This window comes from Sceloporus occidentalis, unplaced genomic scaffold, assembly GCF_023333645.1.
Source record: "Sceloporus occidentalis isolate IW3139 unplaced genomic scaffold, rSceOcc1.0.p SCAF_1, whole genome shotgun sequence".
Taxonomy (NCBI): domain Eukaryota; kingdom Metazoa; phylum Chordata; class Lepidosauria; order Squamata; family Phrynosomatidae; genus Sceloporus; species Sceloporus occidentalis.
The window spans coordinates 165860905-165880224 of NW_028316981.1; the positions used below are offsets into that span (position 1 = coordinate 165860905).

General features: G+C 40.4%; 1 protein-coding gene across 4 annotated transcripts in view; it reads left to right on the forward strand.

Moving 5' to 3' along the window:
* CBX5 (chromobox 5) overlaps nucleotides 1-19320 on the forward strand; it is a 54506-nt gene that overhangs the window by 28294 nt on the left and 6892 nt on the right. For all 4 annotated transcript variants that reach the window (XM_089481135.1, XM_089481118.1, XM_089481144.1 and 1 more), the window contains 3 exons: nucleotides 1948-2125; nucleotides 4233-4416; nucleotides 17036-17133. In XM_089481135.1, coding sequence (XP_089337261.1) covers nucleotides 1989-2125; nucleotides 4233-4416; nucleotides 17036-17133 — 419 coding nt within the window. In that variant the 5' untranslated portion in view covers nucleotides 1948-1988. The remainder of the gene's footprint in view (nucleotides 1-1947; nucleotides 2126-4232; nucleotides 4417-17035; nucleotides 17134-19320) is intronic.

Here is a 19320-nt window from a genome sequence, read left to right on the forward strand (position 1 = left end):
ACTCTACTAAGTGTTAAACTTTCTGAACTTTGTAATTTTCTCTTAGGTACTCATGTGTGAAAAGGGGAAAAATTACTGGTATACACTAATTGTCTTTACATTCATGCCTCTTTTTAATTCCTGTATTATAGGAAATATCTGAAGTGGCAAAGTCTTTAAGTAGCAACTTTTATGAATTCCTACTTGATCTCTTAGGGGCTGTATATACAGCCGGTGGGGGTGGGATGCCGCCCCTTTCCTAGCCAGATCAGGGCTGTGGCAACCTCACACCATGACCCCGATCTGGCCTTTCAAAGGTGCAAAAAGTTCAGCATTGTGCAGTTTGGTCAGATTTTCAAAAAGGACCCTTTTTTCTGTACACCTATTAAAGGGCCAGGGGCCTGGTTGTTTTTACCTTTTGGCAACCTTAGTGTTGGGTCCAGTGCTGAATCTTGATTCAAAACTCATCTTCCCATGTACATACTACATGGTCTTGGCCTTCTTCCTAGTCTCACATGTCATACTGGAAAAGACCAAGAGCAGTCTTGGAGGACTGTCATAAAAATGGAAGTGGCATCATTTTACTTGTTCAAATTTCTCTATGTCTTAATGCAAAATAGAAGCAATAGCTTTCAGCTGCCTTTTAGAAGTGACTTCCTTTTGCAAGAGGTGATGAGTATATTCGCAAATGATACAAATGAGCATTGGAGTTTAGAAGCTCAGGCCCACCAATTAGAAGATACATATTGTAATGAGGAGCCAGACAATTCTTAAACTCTAGTAAGATCTGCAGTGCTATGTGCTGGTATTTCAAAATTTATAAAATAATATTTTCTTATTCTTCAGTTCTCTCTAAAGTAAGGTAAATATTGCCTCTTGTTACTGCTGAGCATCACAGTCAGTTTGTGGGGAACAGTGCTTGGCACTTAGAAGCAGCACCATAGATATTTCATTCATGTATATAGACTTGACCTTAGTGCAAGTGTACCTCACTTAACAAAGTGGATGTGTTCCTGGGCATGACTTTTTAAACAGAAAATTTGGTACCAGAGGCAGGAATAACATGGAAAGAAGAGGGATGGCAAACTAACCATAGATACATGTAGACTGAAACAAGCAGGTCAAGAAAGCCTTGGCTAAGTAAACAAAAGCATTTTGAAACTTCTAGAAACTACTGCAAGCCTTCATCTTAAATGTACCTGGGGATGACTTTTTTCTTTCACTAGCCTCCACTTGTGATTTCCATTCTGGTGGCTGAATATCTAGATCTGTGGTTTTTAAAAACATATGGCTGGTTGCTAGTGGGGCAAGCTTGTCTGTTTCCTCCTCCATTCTACTATGGTTTGCTATTCATACAGGCTAAGCTAGGAAATCTAAGATTTTGTTGCTGTTTATCTTGCCTATATTGTAGGCAGTCAAACAGCTACAGTAGGTTTGGCTATAATAGAAAGACCATTCTTTCCCGACTCAGGCTTTATTGCATTTCTTAATACAAACATTATGCTACAACCTGACACGAAATATCTGTTTCTCAACTTTCTCCAGCTGTCCTTCATCACCCTCCCATTGCTGATGTTTCTAAACAGCTTCAAGCTAGACAGATGATGAATGAAAGGACAGGGGTAAAAAGATTTTGTAAAAAGAAGCTTCTTTGTTAAACTTTGTCAATTGAAGTATGTGTGTGTGTTGCATTATGGAGTATTACATTTGTATCCAGCACCTTTCAAAATTACTCTGTTTGAACCTGAAAGAAAAGGCCAGTATATGTGTATCACATGCCTCCTTATTTATTGTCATTGTTGGTCTCTTCTGCCTCTAGATCTATCATATAGGCTCTCAGTGTTAGTAAGCAGACAATGAGATCTTTGAGCTGTGTATCATTCTGGTGGGCAATGGCAGTGTATGATTTCTGGAAACAAACCTGGTTTTCAGTGACCCACCAATTAACATTTCACTTCCGATTTGCAGGAATTGGGTAGCCTTGGTGCATTAGGTGCAACTTCTGCGCTATGGGAAAGAGAAACAAGAGGACAGCAGATAGTTCGTCCTCTGAAGATGAGGAGGAATATGTTGTGGAGAAGGTTCTAGACAGGCGTGTTGTGAAGGGTCAAGTGGAGTATCTTCTCAAGTGGAAAGGATTCTCTGAGTAAGTCCAACTTTCCTTCTGACATGGGCTTTGAACTTTCTTAGTAGCAGTGCTCCAGGCAGTGCTTCAAATTTGACTTCCATTGCCCTCATTCAAGCTTTCTTTTTTTAAAAGAGCCTTCATGGGTGGGAGCTTGCTTTCCTCACTCCAGACAAGAGTGGCGTGCATCCATTTAAATGAGTGGGTCACGAGGTGAGGGCCTGAGGCCATAAAGCATCTTTTGGAAATCCTGGCATCTGCGTTCCCTCTCTCACTTCACAGAGTTGGTAGTTCCACTTGAGTTATTCACCAGCACTATCGTCTAAATAGTCTTCCTTCTCATTTTGGCTTTTCTGATTTTTTGTGGGGGAAGGACAATTTGATCAAATACTCTGATGGCCCTTCTATGGATTGCTCTTAAGCAGCTGCTTAGAAAAAGGAATGCTAACCACATTCCTTTTATGTACATACAGGGTTGGGTTAAATCTGAAACTATATAAGCACAGAATTTGGGTACTGGATGTGAAACTAAGCATCCTGAACATCTCTGGTTTCACTTAAAACAACAGCAAAAATCTTCTAGCCCTTAACGCTTAATTTTCCTTAAACTTGAAAGTTGTGATGAAATCTTCAAAGCCAAAATGGGCCACACAGAATTGGCAGGGATCAAGCAACAGAACCTCAAATTTGATGGGGGATTTTCATTTTGTTTATTATTTTGACCAGATTATGCACTGCCCTCTTTACTTGGCCCAATCCGGAATAGTTAATTTCAAGTAATTTTTGCAAACTTAGTTCTCTCTCTCTCTCTCTCTCTCTCTCTCTCTCTCTCTATCTATCTATCTATCTTTCTATATGTGTGTAGATATGTATATCAATATATGTATGTATGTGTCCTGGATATTTGACCCCAGTATCTGGCAGACTGCTTGACAATTCCATAAAGTAAGCCCTGATTTTGTATCTATAAGAATCAGCATTGAAGCTAGTGTTTAAATGGATGCACACTACCTCATTTCAGGAAAGGGAATACTAAGCAGGCACTGTGGCCTTGCCTCAGTGTGCAGCATTTGAGGGGGCAAGCCTGCAAACCTTCATAAGCTTTCTGCACTCCTTTGAGTTTGCATCATTTTAATTAAAAGGGTTTCATGTCCCCCTAATAATCTCAAGCCTTGGTCTATTGGAAACTATGATGATCTTTATATTTTTAAAGGGTGGCATGTTCTTGCTTTTCTTTTCAGTACCCATATACATTTGTACAACTTGTGATCCCATATACAGAACACAAACTAACCAAATTGTTCTGCAAATATTCCTCCCATCTCATTCTCTCTCTCCCTCCCTCTCCCCACTCTCCTTCTTAGTTTTTTTCATCATCCCATGCCTGAAAAGAGTTCACTGAAACTCAAAGCAAACTCATTGCATTTTGACGTTCAGATTGACCCAAATGAAGATTGTGTTATAATGTTTCTGTTTTGTAGTATTCATATGTCAGGCACTGTTCTTAGGGCAGTTTGTGTTAAAGACTAAAGCACCATTTCAGGAATAGGTCTTCTGTGTTTTTATCATTCATCCAACATTGAAGTGCAAGATGTCACCCTAAACCTAAATAACTGTGTGATGATAATGCCTTTACAACCCATTCCTGTGAATACTGTTTAAAGTTCTTTTTGGGAAAATCATTTTTAAGAATATATAATCCTTTATTTAGAGGTTAGCCTCTAAAATAGGATTAAAAACATGTTTCAAGTGCCAAAATATTAGAAATTGATTTTTAAGAGCAAGACCAATGTAAAAAGGTGGCATGAGGAAATAACAAATTTCTTAAGCAACTTTATAAGATGTTTAGATATTCTCTGTTCTTAGAATTTCTTCTACCATGGACGTCACTACCCATAATTTGTCATTGAACTGTGTTCACTCAGATTTTTTTTAAAAAAATTGCTGATAATAAAGGATAATGAAAACCAATCACTCTGTCTTGGTGTTAAGTAGGAACCTGGAGCATATCTGTGTACACTTCTCTGCTGATGCCTGTGATGTTAGATGGGAACATATTCAACTTGTCTTCTGTTTCTTATTCCCACCCCCCCACCCCCATTGTTACCCTTTTTTAAAATTGTGTCAGGGAGCACAATACTTGGGAACCTGAGAAGAACCTTGACTGCCCTGAACTGATTTCTGAGTTTATGAAAAAATATAAAAAAATGAAGGAAGGTGAAAACAAGCTCCGGGAGAAATCAGAGGGTGCCAAGAGGAAGTCCAGTCTTGCCAACAATACTGAGGACATCAAAGCCAAAAAAAAGAGAGAGGTGAGCTTCCTGTCTTTCTATTTACCAATCCCCAAGATCTTTCTTGACCCCCACAATTAGATCTTTTCTGCTAAGAAAAAGTGTGAATATATGCTAGTGGCACATGTTTCTTAGCTTTCACAGTGCTTGGACAAAGGTTTTAAAATAATGGACACTGAGAACATGTCGGCTGTGCTTCATTTGTTCCCACTTTCATCCTTTTCTCAGTAAAAACTATCCTGTAAAACAAGACAAGCTAATTGCCACCATTCATTGTAAAGAAAAGATTCAGTAAAATAATTGGCCTTTAAACTATAATAAAATTAACAATCAAACCAGAAGCATCTTGGAATTATCTTAAGCAGATTAGGATCTGAAGAAATATAATTTACTTTTTGAAAGCTTGACTGAAGCAGGATTCCTTTTCAAGCTTTCTTGTGCCAATAAACAAGCTCATACCAAAATACCTTCTTAGATATATGAACTTCTATTATATTGTGTTTGTGTTTGGTCCAGTTTGCTGTTACGTTTTTGTTTGTAAGAGGTGAATGACAAGAGGTGAGTTTAAGATTCCTCTGCTAAAAATCAATTGTCCATGGAGCTTTCACTCCTGGTGCTAATATTCAGAGACCTTGCCATGTTAGAGTTTTTGTTTTGTTTTTAGTGTAACAGGAAGAATAAATAAGGGGAAAGAGTCCAGTGACTAACTATTCACATCCTCAGATGCAATGAGGTATAGTATTCAAAGTCCCATTATAAATCTATGGTTACATACATGTGGGAGTGGGATAAAAGTGAAATGGGTTGCAAATGACAACAGTTGTCACATCGGTCATAAATCTTCAAACACCTGATTTAACATAAACATTCTAGCATTTGTAGGTTCTGGTTAATTGTTGACAGTTGTGGAAAGCAATATGTTTTCCTTTCAAGCAAATTAGTTCAGTGAAGGCAAAGTCTTTTCTTGCTTTACTTTGGACAGAGGTGATACATGCAACTGTAGCAAAAAACCAGCCTGTTAATGTATCTACTGTGTTAAGAAGTCATCATATCTTTGCTGATGGATTGAAATTGGTGAATGTCTCACAATTTCCCTTTCCATTCTTCCTTTGTAATCCCTTTGTTCCATACCAGTCACTTTGAAATCTGTGAGGAAAGGTGCTGGGGGGTTGTTCTCTAGCACATGCCCTGTGGAAATGTTACAAAGTTCTGTTCAAGGATGCAGTGAGAGAGGACTCATTTCAGACAGACAAAGAGAGGCCTGCCATACTTTTGTTCAAGAGACATTACTCCATGTTTCAAAACCTCCATCTACTTTTACCCAAGCAAGTTAGGCCATAGGAAATGGATTTGTGGAGTAAATCCATGTGATTCACATAGAAAAGGCATGTGACCTCAGCACAATTAAGCCTGTTTTTACTCTGTATTTTAAAAAGATCACAATTCTGTTAACTGTGTAAACGATGCCCATATAATCCTCCCATGGCTTTTACTAATGATAGAGTGGGTGTCAAAAAGATATGGAAGGCACTAAAATGCTATTCCCGAAATTTGTTCTGCTTCTGAGATTTTATGAGGAATTGTACATTTGCTTTCATCCTGTATTTGCAATCTTAACAACCAGAAGCTTAAATAAAACCAAGATTCTCAGGATACTGATTTCTGTCCCCTCTCCCACCTTGTGATCATAGATTGACAAAATACATATGCTTTTGCATATGATGCTGAAAGGCACCCTTCTTGCTGACTACATTCTATGTATTAGAAGTATTGTGAAGGTCGAATGTATCACCTTGGTTAAAAGCTTAATAGCATTTCTCTCCTTTTATTTTAAAATTTGCCATATTCTCTAGCCAATGCATGAGGAGACATGAGAACATGGGTTATTAAAACACATCTTTATAGGGGAATGTGAACATATGAAATTCTGTATAAATTAGGATCTGTTGAGTGACATTTTATGTCTTGCCTTTCCCTTCCTGGAGGAGAAAAATCTCCTGCAGTTCTATGTGTTCGTTATTTTTTTATAACCTTATTTGAAGAAATGCCCTGCCCTTTACAGCTGTGTCTGTACAAAATTATGGCTAAGTCAGTGGAGATTCAAACCTGCACTGCTACGGTTGGCCCTTAATGAAATCATAAGGGGTAATAAGGTTGTATATTTCATATCCAGCAGGTTATCCTTAGTGCGTTTGGATTACAGTTTTATAACCCATTATGTATTCTCCTTAAAGTTTGGGAAGTAAAACTGTCCACTGTGAAAATGAGTGGCTTGGTTCCTTCTGAAGCATCCTATCTCTTTGGGCGTTTTAACTTGCTGTGATTCCTCCTTGGACATGGTGCTTCACCTTTTTCGGGGCTTGTGTGTAAGAACTGGGTGCAAACAATGCTTAAATGTTTTCAATGGTAACCGTGGTTTAAGATTTAATAGTGCTTATGGTTTAAAGCACAGAATCAAGTGACACTTTAGTCTTTGGAGGCGACTATTTCAGCAGTCAGAATGATGAAATAGCTACTGGAAACAGCAAGGTTCTCACCCATGACTGGAAATAATAATAATAATAATAATAATAATAATAATAATAAAGATTTATTTCTAGCCCGCCCAATCACGAAGAATCCGGGCGGGTTACAACAGTAAAATACATCAAATTACAATAGAGTGCCCCACTCTTTATATACATGGGCCCTCTCCACTGTCCCACAACTATTCCTTCTTTGACTCTCCCTTAAACTGCCTCATTGCAAAGGGGATTAAATTTTACTGTAATTTTTATTGCAATTTTGATAACTGATTTTTGTGCTGTTGTATTTTAAATTGTGGATTAGGGATTGTGTTATTATTTTACCATGTTTTATTTTGATTGTAACTATTATTATTATAGGTTTTATGGATATATATCCTAGAGTAGTTTTCCCCATCCTGGTGCCTTCCAGACATTTTGGACTACAACTCCCATCGGCAATGTTGTCTGGGTTGGGTAAGGTTGTAGTCCAAAACATCTGGAGGGCACTATATTGGGGAAATGTACACTACAGTATCCCAGACATTTCTGGAATGTTCTGGTGGGATCTGGTTCCTTTCTCCTGTAACCTCTTCCATACATGATAGGAAATGAGTTACAGAGATGCATTAGCAAGACTGACATTTTCTGACTCGGAAGAAAATTGGCTAGCTGGTTGTTGCTCCATGCCACCATGTGCTCTTGTAACTACAGCTAGGAAACATTAATAATTTGGACTAACAGATCTCAGTTCTCCCATCTTGGAGGATCCAAAGAGTTGAAGTCCAGAAAGTCGATTTTCCAGTTGCTAGCACTAAGAAAAGGAAAAGGAGGTGTGAGCTACCTGACTGACAACCACTGTGTCTTTTATGCTACTGCTAGGATCTCATCCTCCTATTCTCTCCCAAGAAGTATACCCAGTTGTCTCTGGCCCAGTTTTAGCTTAGGTGGTTATGTTGTGATGAGAGAGTTTGGCTGAAAATATTCCAAAAGTATATACATTCCAAAAAGCAAACTTTACTTTTGCCATTTTAGGTTGTGATTGTGTGCCTTCAAGTCGTTTCCTGTTTATGGTGACCCTATCATGGGGTTTTCTTGGCAAGATTTGTTCAGAGAAGGTTTGTCCTGGCCTTCCCCTGAGGCTGAGAGACATCACCCAGTCTTTCCCTGAGGTTGAGCCATTTCATATAAGGGACACCATTTTACTACCCCTTTGTAATGAGACTTGAACAACCACAGATTTTGGTATTCATGGGGGATCCTGGCGCCAAACTCCAGTGAGCCCCAAGGGTCCACTGTAACTTGTTTAAACTAGGGATCAGAATTCTGCAATTTTCTGTATTGTTGAGGTACAGCTTCCAGCACTCCTCATTGGCTATGCTGCTTAAGGCTACTTAGAAACGGAAGCTGAACAATATCTAGAGAGGGCCGAATGTCTTAATATCATTCTGCCAGCCATTAGCTAAAAGATATAGGAGCCTGGAACACTTCGTTAGTTGTCTCATCCTTCTAGTTATTGCTGAGACAGTGCTGACACCCATATTGAACGTAACTGGAAACAGACGTACTTGCACAAACAACAGCAATTAAGCAGCCTTACTGAATTTTCATATAATGTGACCTGCCATATCCATACCAAGTTCATGTGCATGCTCTGCATCCAATTTTTGCAACATTCCTTAGTATTATATAATGCTTGCTAGCTGTTATCATGAAATCAGCATATTGTTTTAATCTATTGTTATGCAGTGCACAGCAAATTATCTTTCCCCCGGACTACTCAAAAGTGTTATTGATTACTTTGTGTCATCTGGTATCCAGTTTCTTCCAGCTCAAACATTCCCCCTTACATCATCTTGGTTTAAAACCCATCCTCCATAATCATCCACACTTGTCTCAAGCCATATCCTTTTGATATATAATTAAATTAACACCTTTTAAGAGATTCACCTGTTTTCTTTCTTTCTTATAGATGGCTATCCAAATACAGTGCAGCTGTTGAGGTACAGGTGAAATCTAGACTTGCTTATACCAGACTGAGGAGTGAGATAGGGTTTGTGAGGGAAAAAGGTTAGGTTTGAGTGGGACAGAATGATCATTTCCTAGAAGTGTTGGCTGCTGATATTTTGGTTTATTTCTGCCTCTTAGACTGAGTCCATTACCACAGATGGATTTAGCAGTGATCAGTTCTGCACTCATAAACTGAATCAGTGATGATGTGCCATCCCAGGACAGGTGTGACTGTGCTTTTTCTGGTTGCTGAGAAAAGCATGATTGAAGGCAAATTGATTGCACAAAGTCAACACAACTCCTTTCCTCAGGAGACAAGGAAATATAATGGGAATGGTGTATGTGGCTCTTTTGACATCACTCTTTTCAAAGCATCTGCTAAATGAATTATGGGGAAAATTCTAAATGTGTCAATGGAATAGCTAGTTAAGATATGCAGATGAATGGGAATTGGCTGAAGTGGAGGGCTGTTTCTTACAATGTCAGATCTTCTTCCATTTATCACCTTTAATTATCACCTTTCCCAAATCCTTAATAGTTTTTATAATTGAAACTTGGGAAAAACAAACTGAAAGAAAACCAAGAAATTGACAGTAACAACAAGACCACTGCATTAATTTCCTATGCAAGCAAAGTAATGCTCAGAATTCTACAACAAAGATTTTTATTTATTTATGGTATTTATACCCCACCCTAGCCCTAAAGGCTCCCAGAATGGCTTACAATTATTATTTTTAATTAGACGTTTCCCTGCCCTCAGGCTTATAATCTAGAAGGACATGACACAAAAGGAGAAGGAAATGGTGGTGAGGAAGAGTATCTAGTCCAGTGGTTCTTCTCTCCCTGCGAGGCTGGACCATGGCAGATGGACTGGAGGGAGGGCTCTTTTTCTTGCTCTGGCTAGGCCTGATGGAGTTGGGCCTGCCTTTTCACTCCCTCCCAGGCTGGATGGTGTCAGGTGGACTGAAGGGAGGGCTCTTCTTCTTCAGGCTATTTTTATGTGTTTAATGAAAAATACCGGGTCTCCAACCTGGGTTCAGAAAAGGAAGACATACTAGGGAGCATATTACAAATATGCATTGGGTAATGGAGCACACCAAAGAATTTAAAAATAAAATCCGCCTGTGCTTGCTAGATTATACCAAAGCCTTTAATGAAAAACTGTGGATCACATAACTTGTACTCAGGACCAACAGTACAGAATATAGAAAAACAGAATGGTTTCCAGCTGGCAAGGGGTAAGGTAACATTATATTTTATCACTCTATCTGTTTAAACTGTATTCTGAACATACCAAATGCAAAGCAGGATTGGAGTCAGAGGAGCGAGGTATGAAAATTGGAGGAAGGATCATGAATAATTTAAGATATACAGATAATATCATACTACTAGCAGAAAATTGCAAAGACTTGAAAGGATTACTGAAGAAAGTGCAAAGACAGGTTTATAGTTGAACAACAAAAATAATGATAGATGACTTACATAACTTTAAAGTACACATTGAAGACTTTGAAATAGTTCAAGATTTTCCATACTTTGACTTAGTCATTAATCAGAATGGATTGCAATAAAGAAATCAGAAGGCTAGGACTTGGAAGAATAGTATGAAGAAACTAGATAAGTTCCTGAAGTGTTAAGATATATCTTTGAATATTAAACTTAGGATGGTCCTTGCCATCATATTCCCCATATCTGTATTTTGTAATTATGAAAGCTGGACATTGAAGAAAGCTGATGGGAAGAAAATCAACTCATTTGAAATGTGCTACAGAAAAATTTTATGGATACCGCACCGTGCTGAAAAGACAAACTAATCCTAGAGTAAATCTTGCCTGAACTCTCCCTAGAAGCCAAGATTACTAAACTGAGGTTGTCATACTTTGAACATATCATGTGAAAACATGATTTCCTAGAAAAGACAATGTTTGGGAAGGTAGATAGCAGTAGGAAAAGAGGAGAATGGCGTTCCACATGGAATGACTTAAGGAAGCCATGGCCCTGAGTCTGCAAAACTTGAGCAGGGCTGTTGATGACACAGTGGCTTGGAAGTCTTTCATTCATGCAGGACCATAAATCAAAGTCAACTTGGTGGCAGTTAACAACAATGGGACCAAAATTAAGATCATTCAAGGATCTGTGACTGAACAGTAGCCTAAATAGATGGCACACCATTTGTTCCAGCAAGTACATGCTGTTGAGAACAGAAGCACAGTAGTAGCCATTGCTTACAGTTAAGAATGGTTAGCAAATTTGGTTGAAGCCATTTTACATTCCAGTTTGCAGTCACTACCCATAATGGCTGTAATTCATGGGCAACTAGCTGGGGCAAGGCCTAACCATCCTGCATGGCACATCTTTCACACCCAGATTGACCAATTGACACAAATGGCAAACAGCTTTTCTCTGATTTTTACTTCCTGTATATTTGGGCAGTCCTTGGACTTGAGGTTATGGTGTTTGCAGGTAAGTAAACTACTGCATTTTGGGGTGTGTTGGGGTGATTTTTTTGCCCATTTTCTAAAAATGGGATAGGGCCCAGGGATTGGAGGGATGGGGGCACATGAATGGTTGGTGGGCCATCATTTCTGTAGTTGAGGTATCGCTTTAGTTATAGTTAAGCATTATATCTGACCAATCTTAGAAGGAGGCAGGTGGAAAAAAACCAACATGGCTCTTTAAGGGTTTTGTAGAAGAGGGGATTTCAGCAGGGAGCTTGTCAGGCAAGCCTCACCTGCTGAAAATCCCCTCTTTCACACAACTATTAAAGCTGTATACTAGAACAGAAACCATCATAGAGACTCTCCTCAACTTCTTTAATTTATGAGTCATTTTTAACTGAAAAGAATAAAAGGGGAAAAACCTAGCTGACAGTGTACTCATTCATCCCACACCTATGGAAGTGAGTATGATGGAGTAGATACCAAAGTTCCATGAAGTTCACTGGGCAGACTTGTACAAGTTACTGTATTAATCTTAATCTACTTATTTCTCAGGTTTGTTGTGAGGATAAAGTAAAAGAAAAACTTTTTTGTGGGTTTTTTGAGCTATGTGATTGTGTTCTGGAAGAATTTATTCCTGATGTTTTGCCTGCATCTGTGGCTGAGATCTTCAGAGAATGCTGGGATGGAAGTGAGTGGAGTATATATATGTGTGTGTGACCCTTCGTTGGGAAGAAGTGATTTACATGTTAATCTGTGTGATGGTCTGTTATTGAATGGCAAGGCCTCAGGGTAGGAGGATATGCAAGGGGACTTTATGTCTATTTAATCAGTAACCTATTGTCAGGAATAAATAATTCCAGAACACGGTCACATAGCCCCAAAACCCCACAAAATCTATGGATGCATGCTGTGAACTTCACATTAAGATAGAAAGGTCTGTTGTCCAAGACTTTAGAGAGAGGCCATGGTTCAATGTAATTGGTAATTGCGGAGCAGGAACACGTGCTATTTATGCTTCTAATCTGCTCCATTCATGAGCTCTAGGGTGTGTGGTGGTTGCTAAAAGTATATTTGTTTTAAAGAATTGTCAACAATTAAAGAATATTTTTGGAAGTCACATACAGCTTGGTTCAACCGCTGAAACTGCATTCCAAGATCCAGAGAGTCGTGTCCAGGGTTACTTCAGTTTAGAAATTCATGCTTTAGTAGTGAACTTGAAAACTTTACATGTTTCCAGCAGAAACTAAACATGTTTCCAGCAGGTGTATGTTGGTATAACTGAAGTACAAGCAGTTAACCAGCATAATTAAAATATGTAACAATTGCATGCTTTGCGAGGGCCTTATTATCCCATAAAACAAAACACTTCCACATTGCCTCTTTCCCAGGGTTGCCTCTCCTTCCAGCCCCCTAACAATTCTCATGAGATTGGCCTTGAAGCTCCCAGCATACTCTCTACTCCCCACACATCTGCTCCTCGGCTATCCCAAGGAATGTAGACAGCCAGACTATCAATCATTTGTGACAATTCCCATCGTCCAGTACTTAATTAATACAGCATTAAAACACTACTGTACAAGCAAGAATAGCATTTTTTCTGTCTGCATCATGAAAAGAAATCTGAGGGACTTGGATCCTGACACAGAGTTTGCCTTTCCAAGAGAGTGGAGTTTTGTAGTAGGAGAGCAACTACTGCTTTGTACATGATCTAGCTGGCCAAGCTGGATGCCCGCATGATTGACTGGTTCCCAATCATTTCTATGCCCCACACTTCTAGGAAATGTTTGATTAATGTTTGTAACCCCTACAAAAGTAATACCACATTTAAAGACGAAGAAGTCTAGTTTCTAGTTTTTGCATTACTGCAGATGATCAAAAAATAAAGGTAAATAAATTGAAATTTAAAAAAATAAGCTTTTAACTCAGTGCTTAAAATGTAAATCTAAATAAAACAATTAGATTTTACTTTACTCAGAAAAAATGAGTGATGACTTGTGACTCACCGCTCAAAAACACTAGCCGTACTTTGTTGCACCTCGTGAAATTCCATCTCACACCCCATGTTGGGAGCCCCTGCTCTAGATTCTGTATATGAGTCTATAAGGCTTTTCAGGAAGAGGACCACAAGGGGACGTCTGGAAAGGTGTGTGTGCTTCATCTCAAGGGCTTAGTATTTCAGATGAAGAATCCTCAGCACTTCCCAGCACACAGTACACCCTGTGGCAAAAGCATACTGTTGGCTGAGCAGTTGACGTATTGTTAGTTGTTACTGTGTTTCTTGCTTTTTTTTTATTTTGTTGCAGGACACTTCGGGAATTCTGTTCTATGGTGTGGTTTATACATGGATCTTCAAATCATATGCAATACATGGTGGGGCATGTGAATTAAAGCACAATTGGAGTATTTGAATGGAGATGCTAAATGCTTTACATTCCATTAGTCTCTTTCTACAGTTGAACTTTGTGAAGAAAAATTACTGGGGGGGGTCTCCTTCCCCCCCATCATGACCCTTTGGATGTTACTTTTTAAAAAATTTATGTAGGTATTTAGAACTTGCCTTTGGGCCAAAGAGGGCCCCATAAAGAACATTTAAGACATTCAAAACAACAAACCAAATTAATAGAGATTTCATTACAACATCAGACAACAGAATCCTGCCCATAATGAAAGTGAGTTGAAGCCACATGGAAGAAATTCTTGCCAAAGAACGAGCAAAGATAGAGCCATTCTTGCCCCCTAGGACAGCAGTGCTAGAGAGGGAACTGCAAAAATTAGGTGCTTGTCAAAAGGTCCAAAACACACTGCAGAAATAAATTTGAGACCGCTTTAACTGCCCTGGCTCAGTGCTAAGGAATCCTGGGAATTGTAATATATTGCAGCACCAAAGCTCTCTGACAGAGAAGGCTAAATGTCTCATAAAACTACAGTTCTCAAGATTCTCTAGCAATGAGATAAAGTCTCAAGCTGGATTATTTCTGTAGTGTGTTTTGAACCAATGAGAACGCCCTGCCTGTTTTGTATGTCCACCAATCTAGACTCTTGGTTCTGGAATATATGAAATTACATACCCATCTCATGCATGTCATGTGACTGGGAAAATTTCATATGCAAAATCTGGGTTGCCATGTGTAACTTGGTCTGATATATCAAACTGCTGGTGACTATCTGCTACCACAAATCCAAAACATACTGCTGAAATAATTTGAAACTGTTTTAACTGCCCTAGCTCAATGCTAGGGAATTCTAGGAACTGTAGCTTTCTTTGTCAGAGAACTCTGGTGCCACAATAAACTACAGTTCCCAGGATTCTCTAGCACTGAGCCAGGGCAGTTAAAGTGTCACAAGCTGGATTATTTCTGCATTCTGTTTTGGACTAAAGTCATTGTCCTATCTATTCCATTTTGTGACTCTTTTTTTTAAAGAAGATAAATAGTAGTAGCTACAGAAGATTTCACTCAGCCATGTCAAGACCATGGCTCTTAATATTGTTTGGCTAGCAAGCCATCCAATTACTGCTCTGGACAACAACATTTATTTAGCTAACAATCCTTTTTTAAAAAAAAACAACCGTTTCAGGCTGCTAAAAATGCAGTAGCTATAGAAACCTGAATGTGAAGCTATCTTCAACAGTCATCAATAATTTTTGGAATTAGATGGTTTTTTTTAAATGATTTTCCTCCAGTAATGCTTCTGAACCCCTTTCTCGCAACATTTTTTATTCATTTTTGTTCTTCACTGAGCTCCTTCCCCCCCCCCCCCCATCTTGGCCCATACCTTCCACCATCATATTTCAGGCAGTGCAACCCCTCCCCCCACCACCACTTAGAATTCCCACCACCAGAGATACTAATTCTAGCCCCCTTTTGTGCACTTATTTAAAAAGACATTTTTTGGCTACAATCGGGAGAAAGTTAGCTGAACCCAACCTGAATGAGTTTGGTCTGGGCCACTTTTGCGTTATGAAGTATCCAAGAAATAAATTACTGTGACACGCTTCTTTTGTGTTTAGGTTGCATGATTTGTGAATTCCTTTTAATTCCCATGGGATCCCCAGTCCTTAAGGCAGTGGGCTTAGTCCTGTTGCAATCTGCATTCCTCCCATCTGTTGGGGCTTGGTTCCAAATTCTATGGATGCTCAACTCCCATTAAATCCCAAAATCTGTGGATGCTTAAGTCCCCTTAAATACAATGGCATAGCAAATTGGTGTCTTATAAAAATGGCAAAATCAAGGTTGGCTTTTTGGAATCTATATATGGGGGCCCTTGGTACCTGCTGGGTGGGGCTTGATTACAGGACCTCCTGTGGATATCAAAATCTGTGGATGCTGAAATCCCATAAAATATAATGGCAGAGTTAAATGGTGTCTCTTGTATAAAATGGCAAAATCAAGGTTTGCTGTGGATGTTTGAATTTGTGCATAAAGAATCCGTTGATATGCAGGGTCAGCTGTACTTTTAAAATATTTTCAAGCTGTGGGTGCTAGAATGGTGGAGATAGAGGGCCGACTGTATATATAAAAACAGAAAGGGGTGGAGGTGGAAGAAGAGATTTTATTTTCTTTCTACATTGTCCTTTAATGACTGGCTTTAGTGCCTCAGAAAAAGTGGAGCTGCCAGCCATTTAACTGCTTGGCCTGTGTCCGCACGGCAGGTATAATCCGGTTTGACATCGCGTTCACTGCTATGGCCCAAGGCTGTGGAATTGTGGGCATTGCAGTTGGTTGTGGCACCAGAGCCGAGCTGTGCAATGCTGAACTGCAGTGCCCAGAATTCCACAGCTTTGAGCCATGGCAGTGAAAGTGGTGTTGAACTGGCTTATACCTGCCGTGTGGATGCAGCCTTGTGGTCTGTATAGCGGCATGTGCTTGGGAGTATGTGGAAGCAGCAAATGTGTGGGTCTGGAGCAGACTGGCGTGTGGTGGTGATGCAGAGCAGAGAGAACTGGCTCACTCGCTGGCTCCAGGCTTGCAGCGCCTGAAAGCTGTTCCCAGCCTTCAGATGGTATGTGCAGAGAGGGAGCTGACCGACCCTTGTCTGGGGCCCCAGCGGTGGTGGCAGCTTAAGCTCTTGACTGCAGCAGCAGCAGCAGCCTCTCTCCCCTCCCCCCCAAAAGGCCCCAGAGGCAACCCAGCCCTCCCCAAGCCCCGCATGAATGGGACACACCCATTGACGGCGGCAGCACCGGCACAAAGACCTCAAGGACCGGGGGATTGCCCAGAGAGGTGGTGCGCTCTGGAGCGGGGGAGGCGTAGCAGGGATGGGGAGCTTTGGAAATCACGAATGGCTGCTGCTGCAGCTGCAGCTGCCGCAAAGGCAAGATGACTGAATTCCCTCCATCTGCCCATCCTTTTTGCTAGCCCCTCTTCAGTGGCTTCTCTGTCATTCTTTTTCACCCCCTCTCCTCCCCTTTACCTTTCTTTCCCCCCACCTCCTCCTTTTCTAATATTGAATCAAGAAGCAATGTTTGATAATTATTAATAATGCTGCAAACAGAAGAGCTTTTGAGGCCTCCTCCATCTCCTAATTGCCAGCCAGCCATGTACAGCATCTGTTTATCACCTGGTTCTTGGTGCCCTTTGAAACCCTTCTGCTTCATGGTTGAAGGAAGCTAACAAATAACCAAGGAACAAGGAGGAGGAATGTTTGTATTTAACTCTTCTCTTTCTCTCTCTTTTTTCCCACCAGAGCACCGATATTGCCAGGGGCTTTGAAAGAGGACTGGAGCCGGAAAAAATCATTGGAGCCACAGACTCCTGTGGAGATTTGATGTTCCTCATGAAATGGTGAGTGTGCTTTTCAAAATAGGTACATATCTCTCTCTGTCAAAAGTCAAGCCGATTGTCTGGGTTTCTGTTCTCTCCCTCCCACCCCTCCATTCTCAGGGTTCCTTTTTCAAAAGAGCCGGTAAAACTGTGTCGGGCGAGATGCCATGCTTTAAGGGCCCAGGGATCGTTTGCTCCATGGTCCTCTTTGTTCTCCCTCGTGTGGGTGTGATGCCTCTGCTTGGCAAATGTGGTCTCCTTCCAGCTTGTGAGTTTCCCTCTTGCAAGAATATCATCTCCAGTAACCCCATCATTCTCCCCCCTCCCCCAGGGTCCAAACCTAGGGAAAGCACAGGAAATCCATCTGGAAAGGTTTGGACTTGCCTCTTGTTTTTTCCTCCTGGGCTTATCTCAGCTGGAAGCCCCTCTGTGGATGGGGAGGGAGAGAAAAGGCTGTGCTGCATATGCAGGGGCTGCCCCTCCTCCCCACGAGAAAGGGAGCGCCAGGGCCCAGACAAAGAGCTCTGAGCCTGGCTTATCTGCCTGGCAGAGGTTATAGCACAGCTGTGTTCAAGAGAGCTGCTATTTGCTTCCCACCATCTCTCCACTTTCCTTGCCCTCCCCCCCCCCCCCCCCCAAATCAGGTTTCCATCCTGGGAGAGCCCTTGTGTTGTCTCTGTTACCGTACAGCTGAGGAAAATAAGCCCTTGTCTTCCTCAGCTTTCTCTCAGGCTGGCTGAGTTGAGATGGATGGCGCTGTTCTCCACAAGGCAGAGTGGAGGCGGGGAGGGAACCCATCTGCACACAGCCCTTTGGCAAAAGGGTTGGAGGGAAACAGGAAAAAAAAGCACACACAAGACTTCCCACTGGACATTTCACACTCACCTGGTTCATTTGTTGAAAAGCAGGAGGAGAGAGTCTTTTGGCAGTGCAAATACTTTTTCAGACGCTAGTAGTGGTTACAATTCCCAGCTGGAGGACTTCATCCTTAGCATATTCCCCCTGTCCTATGGTCACTATGAAACAATGGCTACATATATGAAGCCCAAGTTAAACAGTAGCTAGCTCCTGGGCAGCACATCAGAGAGAGACTTGGTGGTTGCTACTGAATACCCAGGCTTCTTGTTTTTTCATCTACTCTGATTTCTGAAGAGAGAGAAAAATCTGTACAGGAAGACTGTTGCTCTGCAGATTAGCATGATCATATTTTATATACACTGTTGTAAATGTATATACCTTTTTTTACAGTGGTTACTGTAATAGTCATAATTGAGTTGCTGATATAGCTCTTTTACAAATGGGAGTTGAATTTAAGAAAATGTGGCTTGCACATTGCATAGATTTTAAGCCAGGGCTTGCTGATTCACAAATGAGCACCTGAACAATCCATGTTCTAAGTCTGATACATTAGACTGTTTGAAAAATCTCATATTTTTCTAGGGAACAGGAAAAACCCTTCTTGTAAAACATAGAAGCAAATTGTGGAGTTTCACTACACTAATTTGAATGACTCTATACTGTGTATTCAATCACTTTTTAATTTTATCTATGCAATTATTGTCATTCTGTGCTCATTCATAAAATGCAGTCACTGCTGTCTGGCTTTTTCACTAATGACTGAGTTAAGGTTGCCCTTGCATTTACTTGGGAATAAGCCCAATGGAAGTCACAGAGTCTGTCATGAAGATCTTTTATGACTTATATTTAGTAAGTAAAAGTTTTTGTTCCTTGTGAGAAAAAATCATGTAAATATCCTCTCTCTCTCTCTCTCTCTCTCTCTCTCTCTTTTTTTTTTTTACAAATACAGAAATTTGGAAATATATATACATATATTAAACAAGTTCAAGGCCAACCACTGTTGAATTTCTTTTGTCAGATTTAGTACTGTTTGGAGTCATCATGGCTCAGAGGTCTCTACAATGACAGACAGCTGAAGAATTCTGGCCCCAAAGTGTTTGCTTTTCATGTCCTTTTATTAATTGTGTTTAGTAGTGGCAGATGGATATTAATTTGTAGTGATTGGTGATTGATGGCATCAGTTAATTGATTACAATTTTAACCCTAATCTGTGCTGGATTGTCTGGACTGATAACTATTATAAGAATATGCTAGCTCTGGAAGTGGATGCTGTTGTTTAAGAAGCCAAGTCAGTAGAATCTCCATTGGGTGTAAAAGATGCAAAGCCAGTGAATTGAATGAGGTGGCTCT